The 23,191-nt window shown below is 42.2% G+C and overlaps 1 protein-coding gene across 11 annotated transcripts in view; it reads left to right on the plus strand.

Moving 5' to 3' along the window:
* Window positions 1–23,191, plus strand: part of RNF212B (ring finger protein 212B) — a 416,496-nt gene that overhangs the window by 94,453 nt on the left and 298,852 nt on the right. For 9 of the 11 annotated variants that reach the window (XM_075828893.1, XM_075828895.1, XM_075828891.1 and 6 more), the window contains exons 4-6: window positions 4,549–4,623; window positions 12,823–12,938; window positions 13,074–13,134. In XM_075828893.1, coding sequence (XP_075685008.1) covers window positions 4,549–4,623; window positions 12,823–12,938; window positions 13,074–13,134 — 252 coding nt within the window. Of the gene's footprint in view, window positions 1–4,548; window positions 4,624–6,327; window positions 6,441–12,822; window positions 12,939–13,073; window positions 13,135–23,191 lie in introns of all 11 variants that reach the window. The other 2 variants (XM_075828901.1, XM_075828899.1) reach the window with 2 other exon arrangements.

The raw sequence follows: 23,191 nt of genomic DNA on the forward strand, positions 1-23,191 counted from the left end.
TGTTTGAGGTGCAGTGGACATGATCGTGGCGGTGATTGACTATAAGGAGCAGATGAAATATCTGAATTAAAAAATATCCTCTAGATAGCGGGCGTGCTGCCTAGGAGATATGGTAGTGCCACACACTGAGATGAAGACATCGGGTTTAGGTAGGTAGTAGATGGTGGGAACACAAGGAGCTCAGTTTTAGAAAGATTGAGTTTCAGATAGAGAGAGGACATGATGTTTGAGACAGCGGTTAGACAGTACTTTGTATTAGAGCAGGGGTGAAGTCATGTAAAGAATTGGGTGTCATCCGTGCACACCAATTAGATGCATTGTAATTCATGGGAGCTTTTCAGTGTAATAATGAGCATGCTGTGGATTTTAAAATGATTCCATGCAAATATTTTCCTGAACGCGTGTATGCGTATAAAATACCCCATTCACATGGATTGCCAGCAGTATGTTTGCGAAATTTAAACTACAGCAGATTCATCAACATGGCGCATGCTGCATTGGGTAGAGGTATATACTTGTATCAATTTTTATAATCTCTACTTGCAGTCATTCATTAATCTGTCTGAGATTGTGGGGCACATTTTAAAAAACCTGTTGCTATATTTGTAAAGCTTTATAACATTTTCTACCTTAAAGAGGCTCTGTCACCAGATTTTGCAACCCCTATCTGCTATTGCAGCAGATCGGCGCTGCAATGTAGATTACAGTAACGTTTTTATTTTTCAAAAACGAGCATTTTTGGCCAAGTTATGACCATTTTTATATTTATGCAAATGAGGCTTTCTTAAGTACAACTGGGCGTGTTTAAAGTTATGTCCAACTGGGCGTGTATTGTGTGTAACATCTGGGCGTTTTTACTTCTTTTACTAGCTGGGCGTTGTGACTAGAAGTATCATCCACTTCTCTTCAGAACGCCCAGCTTCTGGCAGTTCAGACACACAGCGTGTCCTCGCTCATCCAACGCGATGAAGTTCCTGTGGGAGGAAGTGAGTGACATCACAGCGTGATCTCGCGAGGACACGCTGTGTGTCTGTGCACTGCCAGAAGCTGGGCGTTGTGAATAGAAGTGGATGATGCTGATTTGTCAGCATCATACACTTCCATTCACAACGCCCAGCTAGTAAAACAAGTAAAAACGCCCAGATGTACACACACAATACACGCCCAGTTGGACATAACTTTAAACACGCCCAGTTGTACTTAAGAGGCTCATTTGCATAAATATAAAAATGGTCATAACTTGGCCAAAAATGCTAGTTTTTGAAAAAACAAAAACGTTACTCTTATCTACATTGCAGCGCCGATCTGCTGCAATAGGAGATAGGGATTTGAAAATCTGGTGACAGAGCCTCTTTAAAATCTGTTGGCCAACTTATGCCAGGTCAGACCAGTAATACATTGTTGGAGGCTTTTCCTGACGGTAATAGTTGCGCCAATTACACATACAACATTTTTGGAAATATGGTGTATACCCCTTACAATCGTGCCATTTTTGCAGACAAGAAAACTTCCCACTTTTATCAATGAAGTCCATTACTAGACCCTCTGTAAACTGCTTAGTATTAGGCCAGGGCTCCGCACCGATTTTACACGCTGTGATTATTGCATTTTGCGATCACTAGATGACAGCGCATTATAGTTACTAATGTTAACCTGTAGTTATGTGTGTTAGGGTTGTCACTATACTCGAATTTGGACTTCAATACCGATACTTTGTGTAGTATTGCGATTTTCGATAACAAAACTATACTTTGCCAACAGTAAAAAAAAATAAATAAGTTCTTCCATTCTCGGATGTGAGGCGTGATGAATTTTAAATGTGCCTCACATTAATAGTAATTAACCCCAACATTGGGTTAATGTGTAAGGTACATGATGGGGTTAATTACTATTAATGTGAGGCACATGGAGGTTAAATTCATCACACCTTGTGCCTTACAATTTTTTTGATAGCGTACACATCATAAATGATGCAAAAAATTGTTGTGCAGGTTATTACGGCTGCATCAATACTGAATATGTATATTTTATGTATTGAGACTTATTTTAATCTTTGTTGTAAAAAATGTGTGTGTATTTTTTATATTTAACATCACTTTTTTACTTTTTTATTTTTAAACTTTAATGTACTGGCATATATCTATATGCCAGTACATTAGCCTGTGTACGGATAGTACACAGGCTGTTGATAGGACATACCCAAGTATGCCCTAACAGGAAATATTGTAAGACAGCCCTGGGGTCCTTCAATGCACCCTGGGCTGTCTGCCCATATGTGGTATGTCCCTCAATCACGTCACAGGAATTCCCTGAGTTGCGATCCAAGGGGCATCCCCCCCCTTCTCATTTTCCCCTGAATGCTGCGGTTAGCTTTGATCGCAGCATTCAGGGGAATAGCGCCGGAGATGAGAGGTTTCACTCATCTCCGCCGTTAGAGTGGGTTCTGCGGCTGTGTAATACAACAAGTGCACACGCTGACAACAAGTGCACACGCGGTCAGCATGAGGTGATGCAGCTGGCGTTGCACGAATGTGCGGCAGCACTGAAGACAGAACATGGGGGTGTTTTACAGTGCGCCCGCCATGTTCTGTTTTCAGTGCCGCCGCTCATTAGTGCTCGCACTTGTCAGGACTCCGGAGCGGGGCAATGACTGTATTACACTGCTGCAGCCCCGCTCTCATACATTCATGTGTTACAATTCTAAGCTGTGCGATCGCACAGCTTAGTATTGAAATACATGAAATAACGGTATCGAAGTTTCGATGCATCGTGCATCCCTAATGTGTGTATTTGCTGTTTCACATCTCACCTATGTCAATATATCACAATGAAATGATTGGACACAGAGAAAATATACGAACGTGCTGGTTTTGTTGTAATAATGTTGCATTCTTTTGCTTGTGATTTTCACAAAATCATGATAAAAAAATGCAGTTTTGTGAAATCTGCACCAAAATAATTAGGCAAAAACATCACATTTGACTAAACCCTTGCAAACGTTTTTTTTCTTTCTTTTTACGTTGAGTTCACTTGCAGTATGGTGGGGCACAAATCTGTCCCACTGCTGAGCCTCTAAAACCACATACATCTTTTGCAACACTTTTACCTTGTATTGGTGACCTTGATTTTTTTTCACTGGTCATTTTAACAAAAGGTCGAGGCAAAACAGTGGAAAACATGCCTCACGTGAATTCAGCCTAAGGGCATGACCACACATGGCGGAATTCCTCCGCAACTGTCCGCATCGATGCCGCACAGAATCTGCGTTGCAGATTCTGCAGCGGATCTGCACAAAATGTGCAGTACATTGATGCGGACTAGCTGCTGCAGACTGCGGGAAAAGTGCTTCCCTTCTCCCTATCAGTGCAGGATAGAGAGAAGGGACAGCACTTTCCCTAGTGAAAGTAAACGATTTTCATACTTACCGGCCGTTGTCTTGGTGACGCGTCCCTCTTTCGGCATCCAGCCCGACCTCCCTGGATGACGCGCCAGTCCATGTGACCGCTGCAGCCTGTGCTTGGCCTGTGATTGGCTGCAGCCGTCACTTACACTGAAACGTCATCCTGGGAGGCCGGACTGGAGACAGACGAAGGGAGTTCTCGGTAAGTATGTACTTATATGTTTTTTTACAGATACATGTATATTGGGATCGGTAGTCACTGTCCCGGGTGCAGAAACAGTTACTGCCGATCGCTTAACTCTTTCAGCACCCTGGACAGTGACTATTTACAGACGTCTCCTAGCAACGCTCCCGTCATTACGGGAGCCCCATTGACTTCCTCAGTCTGGCTGTAGACCTAGAAATACCTAGGTCCAGCCAGAATGAAGAAATGTCAAGTTAAAAAAGCAAGACGCATCCGCAGCACACATGACATGTGCATGACAGCTGCGGACTTCATTGCGGAACTTAGAATCTCCATTGAAGTCAATGGAGAAATTCCGCCATGAGTCCGCCACTGCTCCGCAACAGACAGAGCATGCTGCGGACACCAAATTCCGCTCCGCAGCCTATGCTCCGCAGCGGAATTGTACGCATCGTGTAAACGAACACTGCTAAATTAAAGTGAAAGTCAATGGAGAAACGGCTCCGCTGCGGATTAACGCTGCGGAGTGTCCGCAGCGGAATTTAAGTGGAATTCCGCCATGTGTGAACCCGCCCTAATGGTACCATTGTGGAAAATGAAGGATCACTCAAATCAGCATGTTATAAATCTGTTAGAAGCAATATTGGGCTCCTCTGATTATAATTTACTACCGGATAACTGGATGAGGCTGAAAAATCAGTCTGTTATTGAGGCATCTTTGCTGTAATGGGTCACCTTAACAAGAATTGTAATTGCATATCATTAAACTTTATCCTTGCCTGTAAACATGGGTAAACCTTGCAGACGGATCCCATTGACTTATAATGCAGCTTATCAGATTCCATTGAAGTTTCCGTAGTTTTGACAGCAAGAATAGCGTGCTTGACGGAACCCCCTAATGTAATGCCAAATATAGCCTAATGTATACATGCATGTTTATAATTTCCTATGGATCTTTACACAGCTGAAGCCGCAAGAGAAGATCTATTTTAGAAGTCTTAAAGAGACTGTACAGAAGGATTTTAACAGTATTTCTCAGGTGGGAATATAGAAGAATGAGAATTTATTGCTTTGCATAAGAATTTATTTTTTTCCTGATCTGGGTCTAATCAAAATATGATCAGTAATCTATTAGGAGAGCTTTAACCCCTTAGTGACCAGCCCATTTTAGGCCTTAATGACCAAGCTATTTTATTCGTTTTTCTATAGTCGCATTCAAAGAGCTATAACGTTTTTATTTTTTCGTCTACATAGCTGTATGAGGACTTGTTTTTTGCGGGATTAGTTGTGCTTTTTAATGGCACCATTTTTGGGTACATATAATTTTTATATTAACTTTTATTAACCTTTTTGGGGGGGATTATAAAAAAAACTGAAATTCCGCCATTGTTCTATGCGTTTTTAAATTGACGCCGTTCACTGTGCGACGTAATTAACATGTGACCTTTATTTTATGGGTCGGTACGATTACGGCGATACCACATATGTGGAGGTTTTTTTATGTTTTACGACTTTTGCACAATAAAAACACTTTTGAACTAAAATTATTTGTTTTTGCATCGTCGCTTTCCAAGAGCCGTAATTTTTTTATTTTTCCATCAATGTAGTGATTTTTTGGGCTTGTTTTCTGCGGGACAAGACGTAGTTTTGAATGGTACTGTTTTGGGGTACATGGGACTTATTGATTCATTTTTATTATGACTTTTTTGGGGGGCAATGGAAAAAAATTGCAATTTCGCCATAGTTTTTTGCGTTTTTTTTTACGGTGTTCACTTTGCGGTTTAAATTACATATTAACTTTATTAATGGAGTCATTACGGTCGCGGCGATACCACATATGTGTACTTTTTTTTTTTTTTTACACTTTTACTAAATAAAACCACTTTTTATGGAAAAAAATGGTTTTATTTATTTTTTTACTGTACTTTTTATTAATAATCTTTATTTCACTTTGATGACTGATTTTATTAGTCCCACTAGGGGACTTTACTGTGCGATGTTCCGATCGCTGCTATAATGCTCTGGTATACTTCGTATACCAGAGCATTATTGCCTGTCAGTGTAAATCTGACAGGCAATCTGTTAGGATGTGCCTCCGGCGCGTCCTAACAGGCATATGTCCAGGGCAGACCTGGGGGCTTTTATCAGTCCCCCGGCTGCCATGACACCCCATCGGAGACCCGCGATTGCATTCGCGGGCCGCCGATGGGTGACAGAGGGAGCGCACTCCCTCTGTAAACAAAGTTAAATGCCGCGGTCGCTATTGACGGCGGCATTTAACGGGTTAAACGGCCGCGATCGAAGTAAACTTCGATCGCGGGCGTTGGAGCAGGAGCTCAGCTGTCATCAGACAGCAGAGCCCCGGCTCCTGCCTGCACGGGAGACCCGTGCAGGACTTAGACTAGGCTGACGTGAAAAGGCGTCCGCCTAGCCTAAAGCCCAGTAGTGAATCACGTAAAAAGGCGTATTAGTGGTCACTAAGGGGTTAAGTGTAGGGTGGCTGTCCTGACTACTAAGGAAGTAAGTGTGTGCGTGCGCGTGGTGATGGCTGCTGTGACTACTTACAAAGCAGGTGGGGCTGCTATGACTACTAGTGAAGGGGAGGGGGGGGGTTGCCGTGACTACTGAGGAAGTGGTGGGACCTGATGTGACTACTGGGGAAGTGGGGACCTTGATTGCTGTGATATCTGGGGAAGTGAAATTTCTGCGATTGAAAATCATCTCTATTTATCTGTTTCTGCAGCTGTTGTATGGATTTCTGCAAGTTACATTCAGATGAATGGAACTGATTTCCAGTCGCAGAAAATTTCTGCAACAAAATCTGCTGCATGTGACTGCACCCTTATACACCAAGCGGTAGGATTTTATTTTAATTAACACTGAAAAGTTGTTTGAATTTTTTATTTCTTGCTTAAAGAGGCTCTGTCACCAGATTTTGCAACCCCTATCTGCTATTGCAGCAGATCGGCGCTGCAATGTAGATTACAGTAACGTTTTTATTTTTAAAAAACGAGCATTTTTGGCCAAGTTATGACCATTTTTGTATTTATGCAAATGAGGCTTGCAAAAGTACAACTGGGCGTGTTGAAAAGTAAAAGTACAACTGGGCGTGTATTATGTGCGTACATCGGGGCGTTTTTACTACTTTTACTAGCTGGGCGTTCTGATGAGAAGTATCATCCACTTCTCTTCAGAACGCCCAGCTTCTGGCAGTGCAGACACAGCCGTGTTCTCGAGAGATCACGCTGTGACGTCACTCACAGGTCCTGCATCGTGTCAGACGAGCGAGGACACATCGGCACCAGAGGCTACAGATGATTCTGCAGCAGCATCGGCGTTTGCAGGTAAATCGATGTAGCTACTTACCTGCAAACGCTGATGCTGCTGCAGAATCAACTGTAGCCTCTGGTGCCGATGTGGCCGACACGATGCAGGACCTGTGAGTGTCGTCACAGCGTGATCTCTCGAGAACACGCTGTCTGCACTGCCAGAAGCTCTTTTACCGTTCTTTAATCAGTGCAGTTGCCTCTGTCTAAAAAAAAATAAATAAAAAAAGGAAAATTGGTATAGTCTACAGATTAGTCCATAGAAATGCATCCATAGGAGAACTGAATGGACTAAAGATTGCGGCAGTCATGTGACCGCTAGAATTCAGATAAAACTGTCCAGGTATATAACCGTTAAATAATAGATTATTGAGGAGCAGAAATTATAAAGTATTTCTACCTACAGTAACATCTCATCATCATGTCTGTCCAGTGGCGTAACTACCGCTGTAGCAGCCATAGCAGCTGCTACGGGGCCTGAGGGGGCCTGTGACGCCAGCCAGCAGAGGCCCCCCCATGCCCGGAGGCTCCGCTAGCAGCCTCTATGGCTGCTACAGCGGTAGCGACACCACATTCAGTAGTGTCTGCGTCCTTCGGATGCAGATACTATTGAACACTATGACAGAGCAGAGAGGTATCTCCCTGCATTGCCATAGGCTACTGTATACAGTTGCCTATCTCTAGGGGTCGCAATTGCGACTGGGCTCCTAAACCTGGGGGTCCCCGTAGCCAAACTGCACTCACCGCGCTGGTCCCGCTTCCTGAATGCTGGAGCAAGGAGCATACTGTATGGGGCATCTGTGTGGGCATTATACTGTGTGGGCATTATGCTGTATGGGGGCATTATCCTGTATGGGGGCAGCTATGGGGGCATTATGCTGTGTGGGCTGAACCGGGTGTGTATTAGCGGGGATTGGGTGGGATTAGAGGCGTGGCTTAAAATAAAAAAAATTGCTGCTACACGCCACATCGATTGTCCCTCTTTGTGATACTTGAAAGTACTGTATATCACAATCGACAGGGAGGGACAGCATTATACTGTGTGGGGGCAGCTATGGGAGGCATAATGCTGTGTGGGGGCAGCTATGGGAGGCATAATGCTGTGTGGGGGCAGCTATGGGAGGCATAATGCTGTGTGGGGGCAGCTATGGGAGGCATAATGCTGTGTGGGGGCTGCTATGGGGGTTTTACTGCATGCGGCAGCTATGGAGCATTTTACTGCATGGTGGCATCAGTGTGGGCATTATACTGTATGGGGCATCTGTGTGGGCATTATACTGTATGGGGCATCTGTGTGGGCATTATATGGTGTGGGCATTATACTGTATGGGGGCATTATGCTGTGTGGGCTGAACCGGGCGTGTATGAGCGGGGATTGGGTGGGATTAGAGGCGTAGCTTAAAAGAAAAAAAATAGCTGCTGCATGCCACATCAATTGTCCCTCTTTGTGATACTTGAAAGTATATTACAATCTACAGGGAGGGCTGTATAGCACTTTATGGGGAGGCTGTATAGCAATGGCTACAGTGGGCGCTGTATAGCACTGTATGGGGAGGGTATATATCACTGTCTACAGGGGGGAACTGTATAGCACTTTCTAAAGGAGGGGGCTGTGTGGCACTATTTACAGGGGGGCACTATCTACAAGGCCAGGCTGTGTGTGTCACCCAGGGGAGGGGAGGGCCCAGTCAGTCAAAAGTTTGCTATGGGGCCCAGTGTTTCCTAGTTACGCCCCTCTGTCTGTCAGTGTCTGTGAGGAGCAGATATTACATTCTTCTCCCTGTCTCCTTTGTGTGTTGTGTTGTTTTACAGTTAACTTTATTAACAACATGACAAAATCACATAGACACAGGCGGCTATTTTATAAATCATCTAGAGACCGTGAATACGCGCACAGTGAAGCAGTTGTTCATCATTATTTCACTGTTTGGGTATGTTCACCCGGCTTATTTTCAGCCGTTTTTTGGGTTCGTAAACGCCCTGAAAAATGACTAAAAATACGGCTGCCCGTTGATTTCAATGGGAAAAACGCACTTCGTTCCCACGGGGTGTTTTTTTTACGCGGCTGTTTGTATTGGGTCAATAGAAAAACAGCTCCAAAAACGGCTACAAAAAACACATCAAAAAACGATTGATGCTTAAAAAGCGGCTGAAAATCAGGGTCTGTTTTCTCTTTAAAACAGCTCCGTATTTTACGGCCGTTATTAGTTTGCTGTGTAAACATACCCTGAGGATACAGTAAGTAAACAGAATTTTGAAATACATGTATATTAGAAAACTGTATGATTTTCCATTCCACAGTTAAATAAATAAAAAAAAAACTAGACAGCTCTTTTAATAATTTGATTACTTAAAGAATATTAAATATAGGTCTTATTTAATATCATTTATTGTTAAATTTGCAATAGAAGGCTGAGTTCACACTGGGTGAATACACTGCATAATATCAAGCAGCGTATCTGCCCTGTGTGCCACAGGGAATTCCGGACAAAAAAGCGCACCAAACTGTGGTGCAGTTTTTCGCCTGGAATGTCTGCTGCGAAAAACTGCAGCACTTAGTCGGCGTGTTAGCGGGCCGGCCTCCTGGGATGACGCCTCATCCCAGGAGACCGCTGCAGCCTGTGATTGGCTGCAGCGCTGGTCACATGGGATGTAGCGTCGTCCCTGGAGGCCGGCCCACTGACATCATCCAAGCTAACCTCCTGGGATGACGTTACATCCACGTGACCACCGCTACAACCTGTGATTAGCTGCAACGGCGGTCACATGGGCTGAAGCATCATCCCAGGAGGATGAAACACAGACTCCTAGGTAAGTTTAATATATTTTTTGTTTTCTGAGTTGCGTTTTTTGCGGCGGGATCGCTGCAAACCTGCTGCAATAAACGGAACAACTGCTATTTGATGCGGGATATACATCCCCATTGAATTCAATGGGGAAATCCAAATACAATTGATATGCTGCGGAATAAAACTCTGCACCGTAGGTCAATTTCTGAGCGTTTTTTCATCTCAGTATTTATGCAGCGTGTGGATAAGATTTGTTTTATCCTATCCACTTTGCTGCTACTGTATTTGCGGCGGATTTTCCGCAATTAATTCCATTGCGGAAAATCTGCAGTATTTACGCAAAGTGTGAACTGGCCCTAATAGTGGCTCTGTGGTTAGTATTGTTGCCTTGCAGTTCCTGAGATCTAACCAGTACAACATCTGCAAAGAGTTTGTATTTTCTCCCTGTGCTTGCATAGGTTTCCTCTAGGTGCTAGTTTACCCCCATATTCCAAAAACATACCAGTGAATTAATTTGCCTCCAATTATGTACGTGTGTTACGCGTGTGTGGACAGAGATTAATTTAACCCCTTGGTGCTGCAGCCATTTTTTGTTTTTTCATTTTCATTTTTCCTCCCCACATTCCAAAAGCCATAACTATATATATTTTCATCGACACAGTTCTATAAAGGCTTGATTTTTTTTTTGAGACGAGTTGTAGTTTTTAAGGGTACTATCTATTATACCATATAATGTACTGGAAACTGAAAAAAACCTCCTTTGTGGGTGGAATGGGAAAAAAACCCAGAAATTCCTTCATTGTTTTTTTGTTACTCGTTTTTACGGCGTTCCCCATGGGGTAAAAACATCATGATAACTTTATTCTGCTGTTCGATACGATTATGGCGAAGTATATGTAGTGTTTTTTTATGTTTTCCCACCTTTACGGAGAAAAAATGAATTGTTAAAAATAAAATTTCTTGTGTCACCAATAACTGTGTGAGGGCTAGATTTTGTGTGGGGCGAGCTGTAGTATTTATTGGTTCCATTTTGGGGTACATTCGACTTTTTATTCCTTTTTTTGGGATCTAATGTGATATGTTAGAATAGTTTGGACTTTTTTTTTTTTTACATTACTCCTCATAATCCCCCTTGGCGGTTGTGACAGATGTCGCCAAGGGGTTAGGAGCCACAGAAAGGACAGTAACGAAGGTGAGTGAATCTGTGTACATCACTGTGGAATATGTTGGTGTGATTTAAAGAGGCTCTGTCACCAGATTTTCCAACCCCTATCTGCTATTGCAGCAGATAGGCGCTGCAATGTAGATAAGAGTAACGTTTTTTTTTTTTAAAAACAAGCATTTTTGGCCAAGTTATGACCATTTTTGTATTTATGCAAATGAGGCTTTCTAAAGTACAACTAGGCGTGTTTAAAGTAAAAGTCCAAGTGGGCGTGTATTATGTGCGTACATCGGGGCGTTTTTACTACTTTTACTAGCTGGGCGTTCTGATGAGAAGTATCATCCTCTTCTCTTCACAACGCCCAGCTTCTGGCAGTGCAGACACACAGCGTGTTCTCGAGAGATCACGCTGTGACGTCACTCACAGGTCCTGCATCGTGTCGGACGAGCGAGGACACATCGGCACCAGAGGCTTCAGTTGATTCTGCAGCAGCATCAGCATTTGTAGGTAAGTAGCTACATCGATTTACCTGCAAACGCCGATGCTGCTGCAGAATCATCTGTAGCCTCTGGTGCCGATGTGTCCTCGCTCGTCTGACACGATGCAGGACCTGTGAGTGACGTCACAGCGTGATCTCTCGAGAACACGCTGTGTCTGCACTGCCAGAAGCTGGGCGTTCTGAAGAGAAGTGGATGATACTTCTATACACAACGCCCAGCTAGTAAAAGAAGTAAAAACGCCCCGATGTAACACACATAATACACGCCCAGTTGGACTTTAGAAAGCCTCATTTACATAAATATAAAAATGGTCATAACTTGGCCAAAAATGCTAGTTTTTTTAAATAAAAAAAAACGTTACTCTTATCTACATTGCAGCGCTGATCTGCTGCAATAGCAGATAGGGGTTGCAAAATCTGGTGACAGAGCCTCTTTAAATAATGGAAAAAAAATGAAAGGGGTTGATCTACGATAATCATCTATTACCTATCAACAGGATCGCTGAAGTCTGACCACTGGGACCCTAAGCGATCACGAGAACAAGGGTCCCGCATCCCCTGTTTGAATGGGGCAGTGGACACGTGTGCGCAATACAGCTCAATTCATTCTCTATACTAATGGAGATAACAGAGCGCTGTACTAGGCTATTTCCATCAGTCCCATAGAGAATGAATGGAGCAGTGGTGCGCACCACAGCTCCATTCTGAAGGAGTACCCGCAGCGATCATACAGTTATCACATGTCCTGTGGGACAACCCTTTAATAAATGACAGCAGTGAATAGCATGTTAATCTTGTAGATTATTTCTAGCTAAACTTTTATTGGTTATTGCAGTTTTAAAAACAGTAGTAAATATTAACAAACATTGTCAGGCAAGCCATATAAAGTGGGAGAATTTAAACATTCCGGTACAGTGAATGCAAGTTAAAATAAATGGCTCCGTGCATAAATGTTTCCTGTTCTCCATGTAGAGTTGGCCAAATGGGCATAAAGAAACAATTTAAAGTGGACCTATTTAAGGCCAGCTAATTATAACGACTGGTCCGCTGGGCTGTTAAACCAAAACGTCAAAAGAAAATAATGGTTAAGAAAGAATACAGTGGACTCTGTATAACATTAAAATAAGCACAAAAGCAGTCCATTATTTTGCTAACCCAGAGATTGCTGCAGCCATAAAAAAGAAGCACTTACTAAGTAGGTGTCAGATACCTTGGTGGTGGCATTACTAATATTGTTTGAAATAAGGATATAAATCCGACCTGTTTGAGCCTCCAAAGTCATCTGTTTGACCTGCTAACAGTTATGTAACGCCTATTGGCCGTATTAGAACACTAATCTGTGGATTTGTGTTGCTGTTGACACTCACTGGAATACATACTCTCCTAAGGAAGGGTTCAGTATAATGTTGAGTGTTATACCAAGTTCACACTTTTTTTATTGTATCCATGATGCTTTTCTTAGGCATGGAGTTTTCAGAAGCAGCAGCATGAACTTCATGTGACTTTCTACAAACAATACCTTACTAAGGCTCAAAAAGCTTTTCAGGAGGCTCTACAGAAGATTGAAAACCAAGAGAAGTATTAAATATGTGTTTCGTTACCTTTTTAATATGTTTTATTTTTGTTATAGCAAATATTCGACATTAGCTTTTATGGAAAGTCTATTGAAAACACATCGCATAGGCTAGGGTTAACTAATATCTCCTTCTATAGTGATTTGAAAGCCATGACGAGGGAAAATGCTGAGCTTAGATCTATGGTTACTCATTTGAAGGTGAGGAACAAGTATATTAATCTTAATGGGCCCAATCTTCTTCTGTTTTCTCACATTTACAACAAACATATATACAGTATAAAGAGGTGTCAGCCATTTGTATTACATATACATGCAACATTTTGCAACTAGTTCAAATACACAAAAGTTAGCAAATTTATGATGAGGATATTATCTGCATACATTGTGTGACATTTTTATGGTTATTGTAGAAATAGGGATGGGAATAGCTTCAACGTCACTTTCAATGGGGATGTAAGAATGCAACCGACCGTCTTTACGGACCAGCTCTAGCCCACTCAAGGATTCACGGGTAGAAGAAGCAATGACCTCAGCATTCCAAAGACGTGAATAATGTTATTATCCCATAGTACAGACACCAGCAAAGTTTTGGCTCTAATTGAGCTTTTTCAAGCATATGTCAAAGCTAAAAAAAATATTTGGCTAAGACAACTTACTATTCACATTTCCTTGCCAAGGTTGGGTTGACAGTTGACAGAGAGGCTCCTTGAAGTATCTGTGGGTGCTGGTACCAGTTGATCTCAACGTAGAATTTACAAAGGTTGTCAACTCATAAGAAATTGATGGCCTATCTCCAGGAGTCCGACTCTCAGGATCCCCAGCGATCAGCTGTTTTAAGGCGCTGCAGCGCTCGTGCAAGTGTCGAAGCCCTTTGAAACAGCTGATCGGTGGAGGTGGCAAGAGTTGGACCCACACCAATCAGATATTGATGGCCTATCCTGAGGATAGGCCATCAATTTCTTATGACTGGAAAACCCCTTTAAACTTAATTATGTCCCCTAATTAGATGAATAATATGTTGACTTTCGCTTTTGGGATTGACTTCCTCTATCATGATTCAATAGAAAAAAAATGTACAGGAAATGACTAGGCTGCCCAAACTTTTTATCTGTTTAATGCCTTACCACTTTCACACCCAGATACTTTTAATGTTTAACCCCTTAATAACCAGGCCATTTTGCGCGTTAATGACCAAGGATTATTTTTTGTTTTTTTCACGGTCGCATTCCAAGAGTCGTAATTTTTTTTTTATTCTGTCAACACAGCCGTATAAGGGCTTGTTTTTTGCGGGACGAGTTGCATTTTGTAGTTGTACCATTTTTAGATGCTTATAATATATCGATTAACTTTTATTAACTTTATTTTAGGAGAGAATTGAAAATAAGCCTCTAACCCAGCATTGATTTTCACGTTATATATTTACGCCGTTTACTATGCAGCGTAAATAACATGTTAACTTTATTCTATGGGTCGGCGCGATTACGGGAATATCAAATATGTAAAGGTTTTATATGTTTTCCTACGTTTGCACAATAAAAAGCCTTTTAGAAAAAGATTACTTGTTTTTGCATCACCGCATTCCAAGAGCCGTAATTTTTTTATTTTTCTGTAAATGTGGCTGTATGTGGGCTTGATTTTTGCGGGCCAAGGTGTAGTTTTATAGATTAACTTATAGATTATAGATTATAACTTATAGATTAACTTTTATTTAATTTTTTATGGGGGGAATGGGAGAAAAGAAAATTTTGCCGTTGTTTTTTGCGTTTTTTTTTGACGCCGTTCATCCGGTGGTTTAATTAATGTGTTTATTTTATTGTTCAAGTCGTTACGATCGCGGGGATACCATATATGTGTATGTGTTATTTGTTTTGACACTTTTACTAAATAAAACCACTTTTTGAGCAAAAAAATATTTTTTATTTGATTTTAACTGTAAATTTATTTTTATTTTTTTCACAAACTTTATTTAACTGCTTTACATTTTTTTAGTCCCACCAGGGGACTTCACTATGCGATCTGCTGATTGCATATATAATGCTTTGGTATATTTAGTATATCAAAGCATTATTGCCTGTCAGTGCAATAACAGGCATTTGTAGAAGGCAGACCTGGGGGCATTTATTAGGCCCCCGGCTGCCATGGAAACACGATGCCTTCCCGCAATTTCTTTGCCGATGGAGCTATTGACAGCGCCATTTAACCCATTCCCGCACTATGTTAAAGTTGGCACCCTCAGGTATCGGCCAGGACCGGAGCTAGCCTCCGATCCGAATGATTAACCCCTCACATGCTGCGTTCAATAGAGATCGCAGAATGTGAGGAGTTTATAGCCACCAGCACCCCAGCAACGTGATCGCCAGTGGCTGCAAAGGCGATCGGAGGCCTAATACTTACCTCCCGGTCTGCCAGCAACGAAATCCCCCTATGCCCCGTCGTCGGTGGGGCCCAAAAGCCTTCCGGTACCATCGGCAAGAGGGCGCCGGCTCAGCTTCCGGCTCAGAAGCTGAGCCGGCGTGATCAGCAGTGGGTGTCCGCTGTATGTTACAGCGGACATCCCACTGTAAAGTCAGGAACCGGAGCTAGCTCCGATTCCTGACATTAACCCCTTCAATGCAGCGATCCAATGCAATCGCTGCATCAAAGTGGTTTGTATGAAATCGGCAGCCTGCCATGTGATGGCAAGGCTGGCGACTGTTACTATGGCAACAGGATGCCTAACAATGGCTTCCTATCTGCCATTACGGAAGCCGATTAGGCCCCACCCTGAGGCGGAGCCTGATCGGCTTGCTGTCAGTGAACAACTGACAGTTCTAATACATTGCACTACATAGGTAGTGCAATGTATTAGAACATCAAACAAACAGTTGGACCTTCAAGTCCCCTCGTGGGACTAAAGAAAAGTGTAAAAAAAAAAGTGTAAAAATAAAAGTTGTAAAGAATACAAAAAAAACTTCAAGTAATAACATAAAACACAATCGCCCTTTTTCCCTTATCAAGTCATTTATTATTGAAAAAAATAATAAAGCCATACATATTTGGTATTGCTGCAACCGTAACGAAAAAAACTATAAAAATATTATGTTATTTATTCCGCACAGTGAACGCCGTAAAAAAAACAAACTAATAGATACTGACATAATTGCTATTTTTTGGTTACTTTGTCTTCCAAAAATGTAAATAAAAAGTGATCAAAAAGTCGCATGTACCCAAAAATGGTACCTATAAAAACTATAGCTCGTCACGCAAAAAACAAGCCCTCATACAGCTCCGTCGACGAAAAAATGAAAAAGCTATGGCTCTCACAACTTGGCGAAAAAAAATCCATTCTCTTTACAAAAGTTATTTTATTGTGCAAAAAGTTGTAAAACATAAAAAAGTGATATCAATTAGGTATCGCCAGAATCGTACTGACCCGCAGAATAAAGGTAACATGTAATTTATAACGCATGGTGAATGCTGTATAAAAAAAACGAACAAACTATGCCAGAATTGCTGTTTTTTGGTCACCTTGCCTCCCCAAAAAAAAAAAAGGATAACAATTGATAAAAAAGTCGCATGTACCCCAAAATGGTACCAATAAAAACTACAGCTCGTCCCGCAAAAAAAACAGCAATCATACCACTACATCTATGAAAAAATAAAATTAGTTAAGGCTCCAATAAGTCAGGAAAGAAAAAATATGCAGTTGTGCCCGAGGGGAACATTTCTTCTGTTTCAAGTGGCGAATTTTCAAGGCCCCTAAAATTAGGGAACCAGGAATCTAGTCACTTTTGGGTAGTTTCCACTGTACTGGTACCTTAGGAGCTTTGCAAAAGTGACATGGCGTCAAGAAACCAATCCAGCAAAATATGTGCTCCAAAAGCCAAATGGCGCTCCTTCCCTTCTGATCCTTGCCGTGTGCCCAAACAGCAGTTTATGACCACAAATGGGGTATTGCCGTACTCCAGAGAATTGCTTTACAAATGTTGGGGTTCTTTTATTCCTTTTATTTGTTGAGAAAATGAAAAATTTTGAGCTAAAGCTACGTCTTATTGGCAGAAAGGATTTTTTTTATCTTCACTGCCCAATTCTAATAAAATCTATGAAACCCCTGTGAAGTCAAAATGCTCACTACACCCCTAGATGGATTCTTCAAGGGGTGTAGTTTCCTAAATGGAGTAACTTTTTTGGCGTTTTCACTGTTTTGGTCCCTTAGGGGCTTTGCAAATGCGACGTGGTCTCCGCAAACCATTCCTGCTAAATTTGAGCTCCAAAAGCCAAATGACGCTCTTTCCAGCCGTTTATGACCACATGCAGGGTATTGTTTTACTCGGGAGAAATTGCTTTACAAATGTAGTGGTGCATTTTCTCCTTTAGTCCTTGTGGAAATTAGAAAAAATTAGCTAAACCTACATTTTCTTTGAAAGAATGTAGATTTTCATTTTCACGGCCTACTTCCAATAATTTCTGCAAAAAACCTGCGGGGTGAAAATGCTCACTATACCCCTAGATAATTTCCTCAAGGGGTATAGTTTCCAAAATGGGGTCACTTTTGTGGGATTTCCTCTGTTTTGGCACCGCAAGAGCCCTTCAAATCTGACATGGTGCCTAAAATATTTTCTAATAAAAAGGAGGCCCCAAAATCCTCTAGGTGCTCCTTTGCTTCTGAGGCCTGTGCTTCAGTCAATAAGTGCACTAGGGCCACATGTGGGGTATTTCTAAAAACTGCAGAATCTGGGCAATAGATATTGAGTTGTGTTTCTCTAGTAAAACTTTCTGTATTATGAAAAATGAATTTCTGCAAAAAAAAATAAATAAAGAAATTTGAACATTTCACATCTAGTTTGCCTTAATTCCTGTGAAACGTCTAAAGGGTTAAGAAACTTTCTAATTGCTGTTTTGAATACTTTGAGGGGTAAAGTTTTTAAAATGGGGTGACTTATTGGGGGTTTCTAATATATAAGGCCCTAAAATCCGCTTCACAACTGAACTGGTCCCTGTAAAAATAGACTTTTGAAATTTTCTTGAAAATGTGAGAAATTGCTGCTAAAGTTCTAAGCCGTGTAACGTCCTAGAAAAATAAAAGGATGTTCAAAAAACAATGCCAATTTAAAGTAGGCATATGGGGGATGTTAATTAGCAACAATTTTGTGTGGTATTACTATCTGTCTTAGGCCTCCTGCACACTTCCGACACGGTTTTCACGGCCGTTTTTGACGGATCCGTGTGTCCGTTTTGTCGGCCATGTGCAATCCCGTGTGCACTCCGTGTTTCCGTTTCCGTGCGCCGAGCATGGTACTGTACAGGGTGCTGAAGCTGCACTGATCGGCGGTAACTCTTTCAGCACCCTGGACAGTACCATGCTCGGCGCGCGGAAAATAAAATTTTAATGTAATAAAAAAATAAGTTCATACTTACATTCCTCCTGTCCGGCCTCCAGCGATGACGTTCAATCCATGTCGCCGCTGCAGCCAATCACAGGCTGTAGTGGCGGTCACGCACGTCAGGATGACGTCAGAAGGCCGGCCTCCAGGGATGACGCTTCATCCCACGTGACCGCCTCTGCAGCCAATCACAGGCTGCTGCGGCCTCTGCAGCCAATCACAGGCAGCAGCGGCCTCTGCAGCCAATCACAGGCTGTCACAAAAGAAGGTCGGACTGGAGGAAGAAGAGGGACTCGTCACCAAGACAACTACCGGGTAAGTATGAAATGCTTTTTATTTTATTTTTAATCAGCAGCCTCTTTTCTCTATCAGTTATTGATAGAGACAAGTGGCTGCCGATTAGTGTAATATTTTTCTAATGTTTTTCTGCCCGCCCGGCGGTTGCTAGGCAACGGCTCCGTCACACACGGACGGCACACGGATGCCTTCCGTGTGCCTTCAGTTTTTTTTTACGGCCCCATTGACTTTCATGGGCCTCACGGTCACGGAATCCCGGACCAAAGTAGGACAAGCTCTAATTTGGATCGGAACGGAGCAATGGACCGTCAAAAAAACTGTAGTGTGCATGGCCCCATTGAAATGAATGGGTTCAGGAAGCTATCAGTGACAAAAACGGATAGCACCCTGAAGGAAAAAACTGAAGTGTGCATGAGGCCTTACAAGCGGATACATTTAAATTGAGAAAAATGCTAATTTTTGCAATTTTTCGCTACATTTTGGTGTTTTTCACAATTAAATACTTAATGTATCGAGCAAATTTTGCCAGTAACATAAAGTCCAATGTGTCACGAGAAAACAATCTCAGAATCGCTTGGATAGGTAAAAGCATTCCGAAGTTATTACCACATAAAGTGAAACATGTCAGATTTGAAAAAATTGGCTGTGTCCTGAAGGCAAAAACAGGCTGTGCCTCTGATCGCGTGTGTACAGTGGGAGTACCCACGCGATCAGAGGGCGGATATATCCGTCCTCCTGCGCGAACTAGCAGCTGCAGAGGACGGATATATCCGTCCTTCGGCATTAAGAGGTTAAAGAGAATATATAGGGGAGGGGAGGGCAATATAACAACACCTGTTGTTTTGGCCCTGCAAGTTGCATGACTGAGAAATCGAGATATAATTTACCTGGCACCGCAGTCGCAAGTGCCACTCTCTGCTTTCAAATGACAGTTCTAGTGTCCAATCAGGGGACCGCTAGAGCCGTCACTCATATTAGAGGGAAGGGCCTTGCAGTGTTCTCTAAGGAAAAGCCAGCACTTGCATATTAAGGAGCCGCCTCAGTGGCACTTGCACCCGCAGCGTCGGCGGAATTAAATATCAATTTCATGGTCATGCAACTTGCATGAACGAGACAACAGTATTATCACAATGCCCTACCCTATATAACGCTATCAGCAGTTTTGAGGCCTCAAAAGTGCTGACAGATTTCCTTTAAGGTGGGTAGCCGGCGTATTCTTTTGTAAAGGCTCTACCCAACTACTATGACATGAGATACTCCTCCGTACTAAATGCCGGGAAGGGAGGTGTTCCCAGGACTTCACTTGGTGTAATCGGGCTACCATGAGTTACATGTATACTGTATTTGATCAAGAATCTACATACTAAACATACTAAAACAGTTCTTTCTTAGACAAGAGTATTATGTCCATGGGGATCGCTGTGGTACACATTTGGCCAAGATGGACGCAGCATAGCCAGTAATAACCAAGATTTCTAACCCACGGTGTATGCTCTTCCAAGACTCTAGAGATAGCGCTAAAGCATTTGGCGAGTTTTACTTTTCCTTTTTTTTTTTTTTAACTTTCTTTTTATTGAACATTTTTTCCAAACAATTAAGTTTGTGGGGATAACAGAAGGAAAGAAGGGAGGGTGAACAATGTAATACAATCAGTGATCCAGAAGAGAAACATGACTTTTCGGGAGAAGCTATTTAGGAGGAAGAGGCACATTTGTTCCCCCTCCTCTCGAATGTCTATCAGTCAACTGATGTTCCTGGGTGTGTCCAGTATTTTTGTGACCAAGGCCAAAATAGTAGTTATGCCCAAAGTTTGAGAGGACTATTTGTAAAGTCACAGGCTTCACACAACAACTGTGGATCAAGAGTTTTGTTGTCCTTGAATTGCAGCTAAGGTCTTTGTTTCAGATAAATGGGAGTATTTGTGGGCAGTTCTCTGAAAATTTTGCTTTCCACTGAGGTTTATTAAATTAATACGTCTCTTATAGTATCACCCGGTTGCCATGGTCACGGGAAATGGCTTTTTATGCCAGATTTTTCCCTTACAATGGGGTATCGGGCAGGTATGTTCTCTTTCTCCAATGCTGTATACCTAATCTAGTGAGTTCCTGGCTGAGGTCCTTAGACGTTCTGCACGAGTGGTAGGTCTGACGTAAGTGTGGTTCAAGCTATAACTCTATCTGCCAGCTAGGGTGAACTTGGTTGAGATGGTCTGTTTGGCCAAAAATATTCTATATGTAATAATAATGCTCTCTACTACTTACATGGCAATTTATTTTTGCAGAAATTGCATGGGATCATTGCATTTTAGTCCGGGTTAATAAGAGACTGCGCCTAGCGACACAGCACATATACAGAACATGAGAGACAGGTAGACTTGGTCTGCCAGATTTCAAACTATATTACTGGGCGGCCCATCTAACTCACTTACCATAGTTCTTCCATTCTGAAAAAAGCAGAGCAATGGATCTGCTTATTTAACTCCAACTGTGACATTTGTACTTGTCCTTCTCATCTCCTGTTTTGTGGCTGGCACAGACCTAGTGGTAATATTAAAGATCATCAAACCTATTATTATGGTAAGCAGTCAGATCTTTGTGTTACATGGTTAGGGTATAACGCATGTACACCTTTGTGGCATAACTAACTTCTCCCTCCAAGTGCCGTTAAGATGGAAAGCTAAAGGGGTGTTTTTTTTAATGGGGTTTATTTGCGTGTGGGAGGGGGTCAGTGTTCCGATCTTTCCAACTACGCAAGAAGACATTCTATCTTGCTAATGATTTTCATTTATCTCCAACTTTGGCATGCAATCCATACTACATTTGCCAGAGACCACTTTAGTGATTACTCCATCTCACCAAAATATCTCATGGGCAGTTTTGGACTGGGATTCCTTGGACCCACCTGGGGATATAATTTTGAGAGCCCACCCTCCATCTATATAGAACATGTCTACTTTTTATTTCATCATAGACCTTGATGTTAACATAATTTTACAGACAGGACATATCATCAATAAGGTCTAATAGGTAATTTGTAAATCAACGCTTCAGAAATAGACCCTAATGGCCACTGATTGACTCCAAAGTCACCTCCAAATGGGGTTGTTTTCTGATGGACCTTTAACCCCTTAGTGACCACCAATACGCCTTTTCACATTGGTCACTAAGGGGCTTTAGGCTAATGTAGCGCCAAAATAAACGATTAAAGCTCCGTTATCTCAGCTACCGGAGCTAGCTGAGTGTTCGGAGCAACAACCAGAGACCATCACGAGTGGTCTCAGGTCACGTGATCGCCGTGAATCATTATATCACGGCGTTCACTGCAAAGCGGCAGATCATTACCATCTCTCTCTCCTCTCATGGAATAACTCCTTAGAGAGGAGAGAGAACAGGTAATCCGTGTTCTGCAGTATACCCGGGATTAATCCCCCCCCTCCCACGTCCGATCCCCCCCCAAAATGGCGCACGCATGCGCTGTGCATAACCTGCCTGTGTCCGCAGCTGGCACAGCAACCATCAGGGACCGTTGTGACCGGTCCCTGATCAGGTGATCTCTGTGATAAAACCTATCACAGAGATCACAGACAGTTATTTTCATAACACAGCCAGGACATGGGCTGTGTTTCTCTCTCCTCTCATTGTAGTTGTTCTGAGAGGAGAGAGAGATCAGTCTGCGTCCTGTGCTGTAAAAAAAAAAGTGAAAAAACAATTCAACGCTTTCTTATATATATATATATATATATATATATATATATATATATATCATACACTACCGTTCAAATATCTACATAGGTGTATAGAGGCCCATTTCCAGCAACCATCACTCCAGTGTTCTAATGGTACATTGTGTTTGCTAACTGTGTTAGAAAGCTAATGGATGATTAGAAAACACTTGAAAACCCTTGTGCAATTATGTTCGCACCACTGTAAACAGTTTTGCTGTTTAGAGGAGCTATAAAACTGACCTTCCTTTGAGCTAGTTGAGAATCTGGAGCATTACATTTGTGGGTTCCATTAAACTCTCCAAATGCCTAGAAAAAGAGAGCTTTCATGTGAAACTCGACAGTCTATTCTTGTTCTTAGAAATGAAGGCTATTCCATGCGAGAAATTGCCAAGAAACTGAAGATTTCCTACAACGGTGTGTACTACTCCCCTCAGAGGACAGCACAAACAGGCTCTAACCAGAGTAGAAAGAGAAGTGGGAGGCCCCACTGCACAACTGAGCAACAAGACAAGTACATTAGAGTCTCTAGTTTGAGAAATAGACTCCTCACAGGTCCTCAACTGGCAGCTTCATTAAAGAGGCTCTGTCACCAGATTTTGCAACCCCTATCTGCTATTGCAGCAGATAGGCGCTGCAATGTAGATTACAGTAACGTTTTTATTTTTTAAAAACGAGCATTTTTGGCCAAGTTATGACCATTTTTGTAGTTATGCAAATGAGGCTTGCAAAAGTCCAAGTGGGTGTGTTTAAAAGTAAAAGTCCAAGTGGGCGTGTATTATGTGCGTACATCGGGGCGTTTTTAATACTTTTACTAGCTGGGCGTTCTGAAGAGAAGTATCATCCACTTCTCTTCAGAACGCCCAGCTTCTGC

The sequence above is a fragment of the Rhinoderma darwinii genome, chromosome 1 (genome assembly GCF_050947455.1).
Source record: "Rhinoderma darwinii isolate aRhiDar2 chromosome 1, aRhiDar2.hap1, whole genome shotgun sequence".
In the NCBI taxonomy this organism is placed as follows: domain Eukaryota; kingdom Metazoa; phylum Chordata; class Amphibia; order Anura; family Rhinodermatidae; genus Rhinoderma; species Rhinoderma darwinii.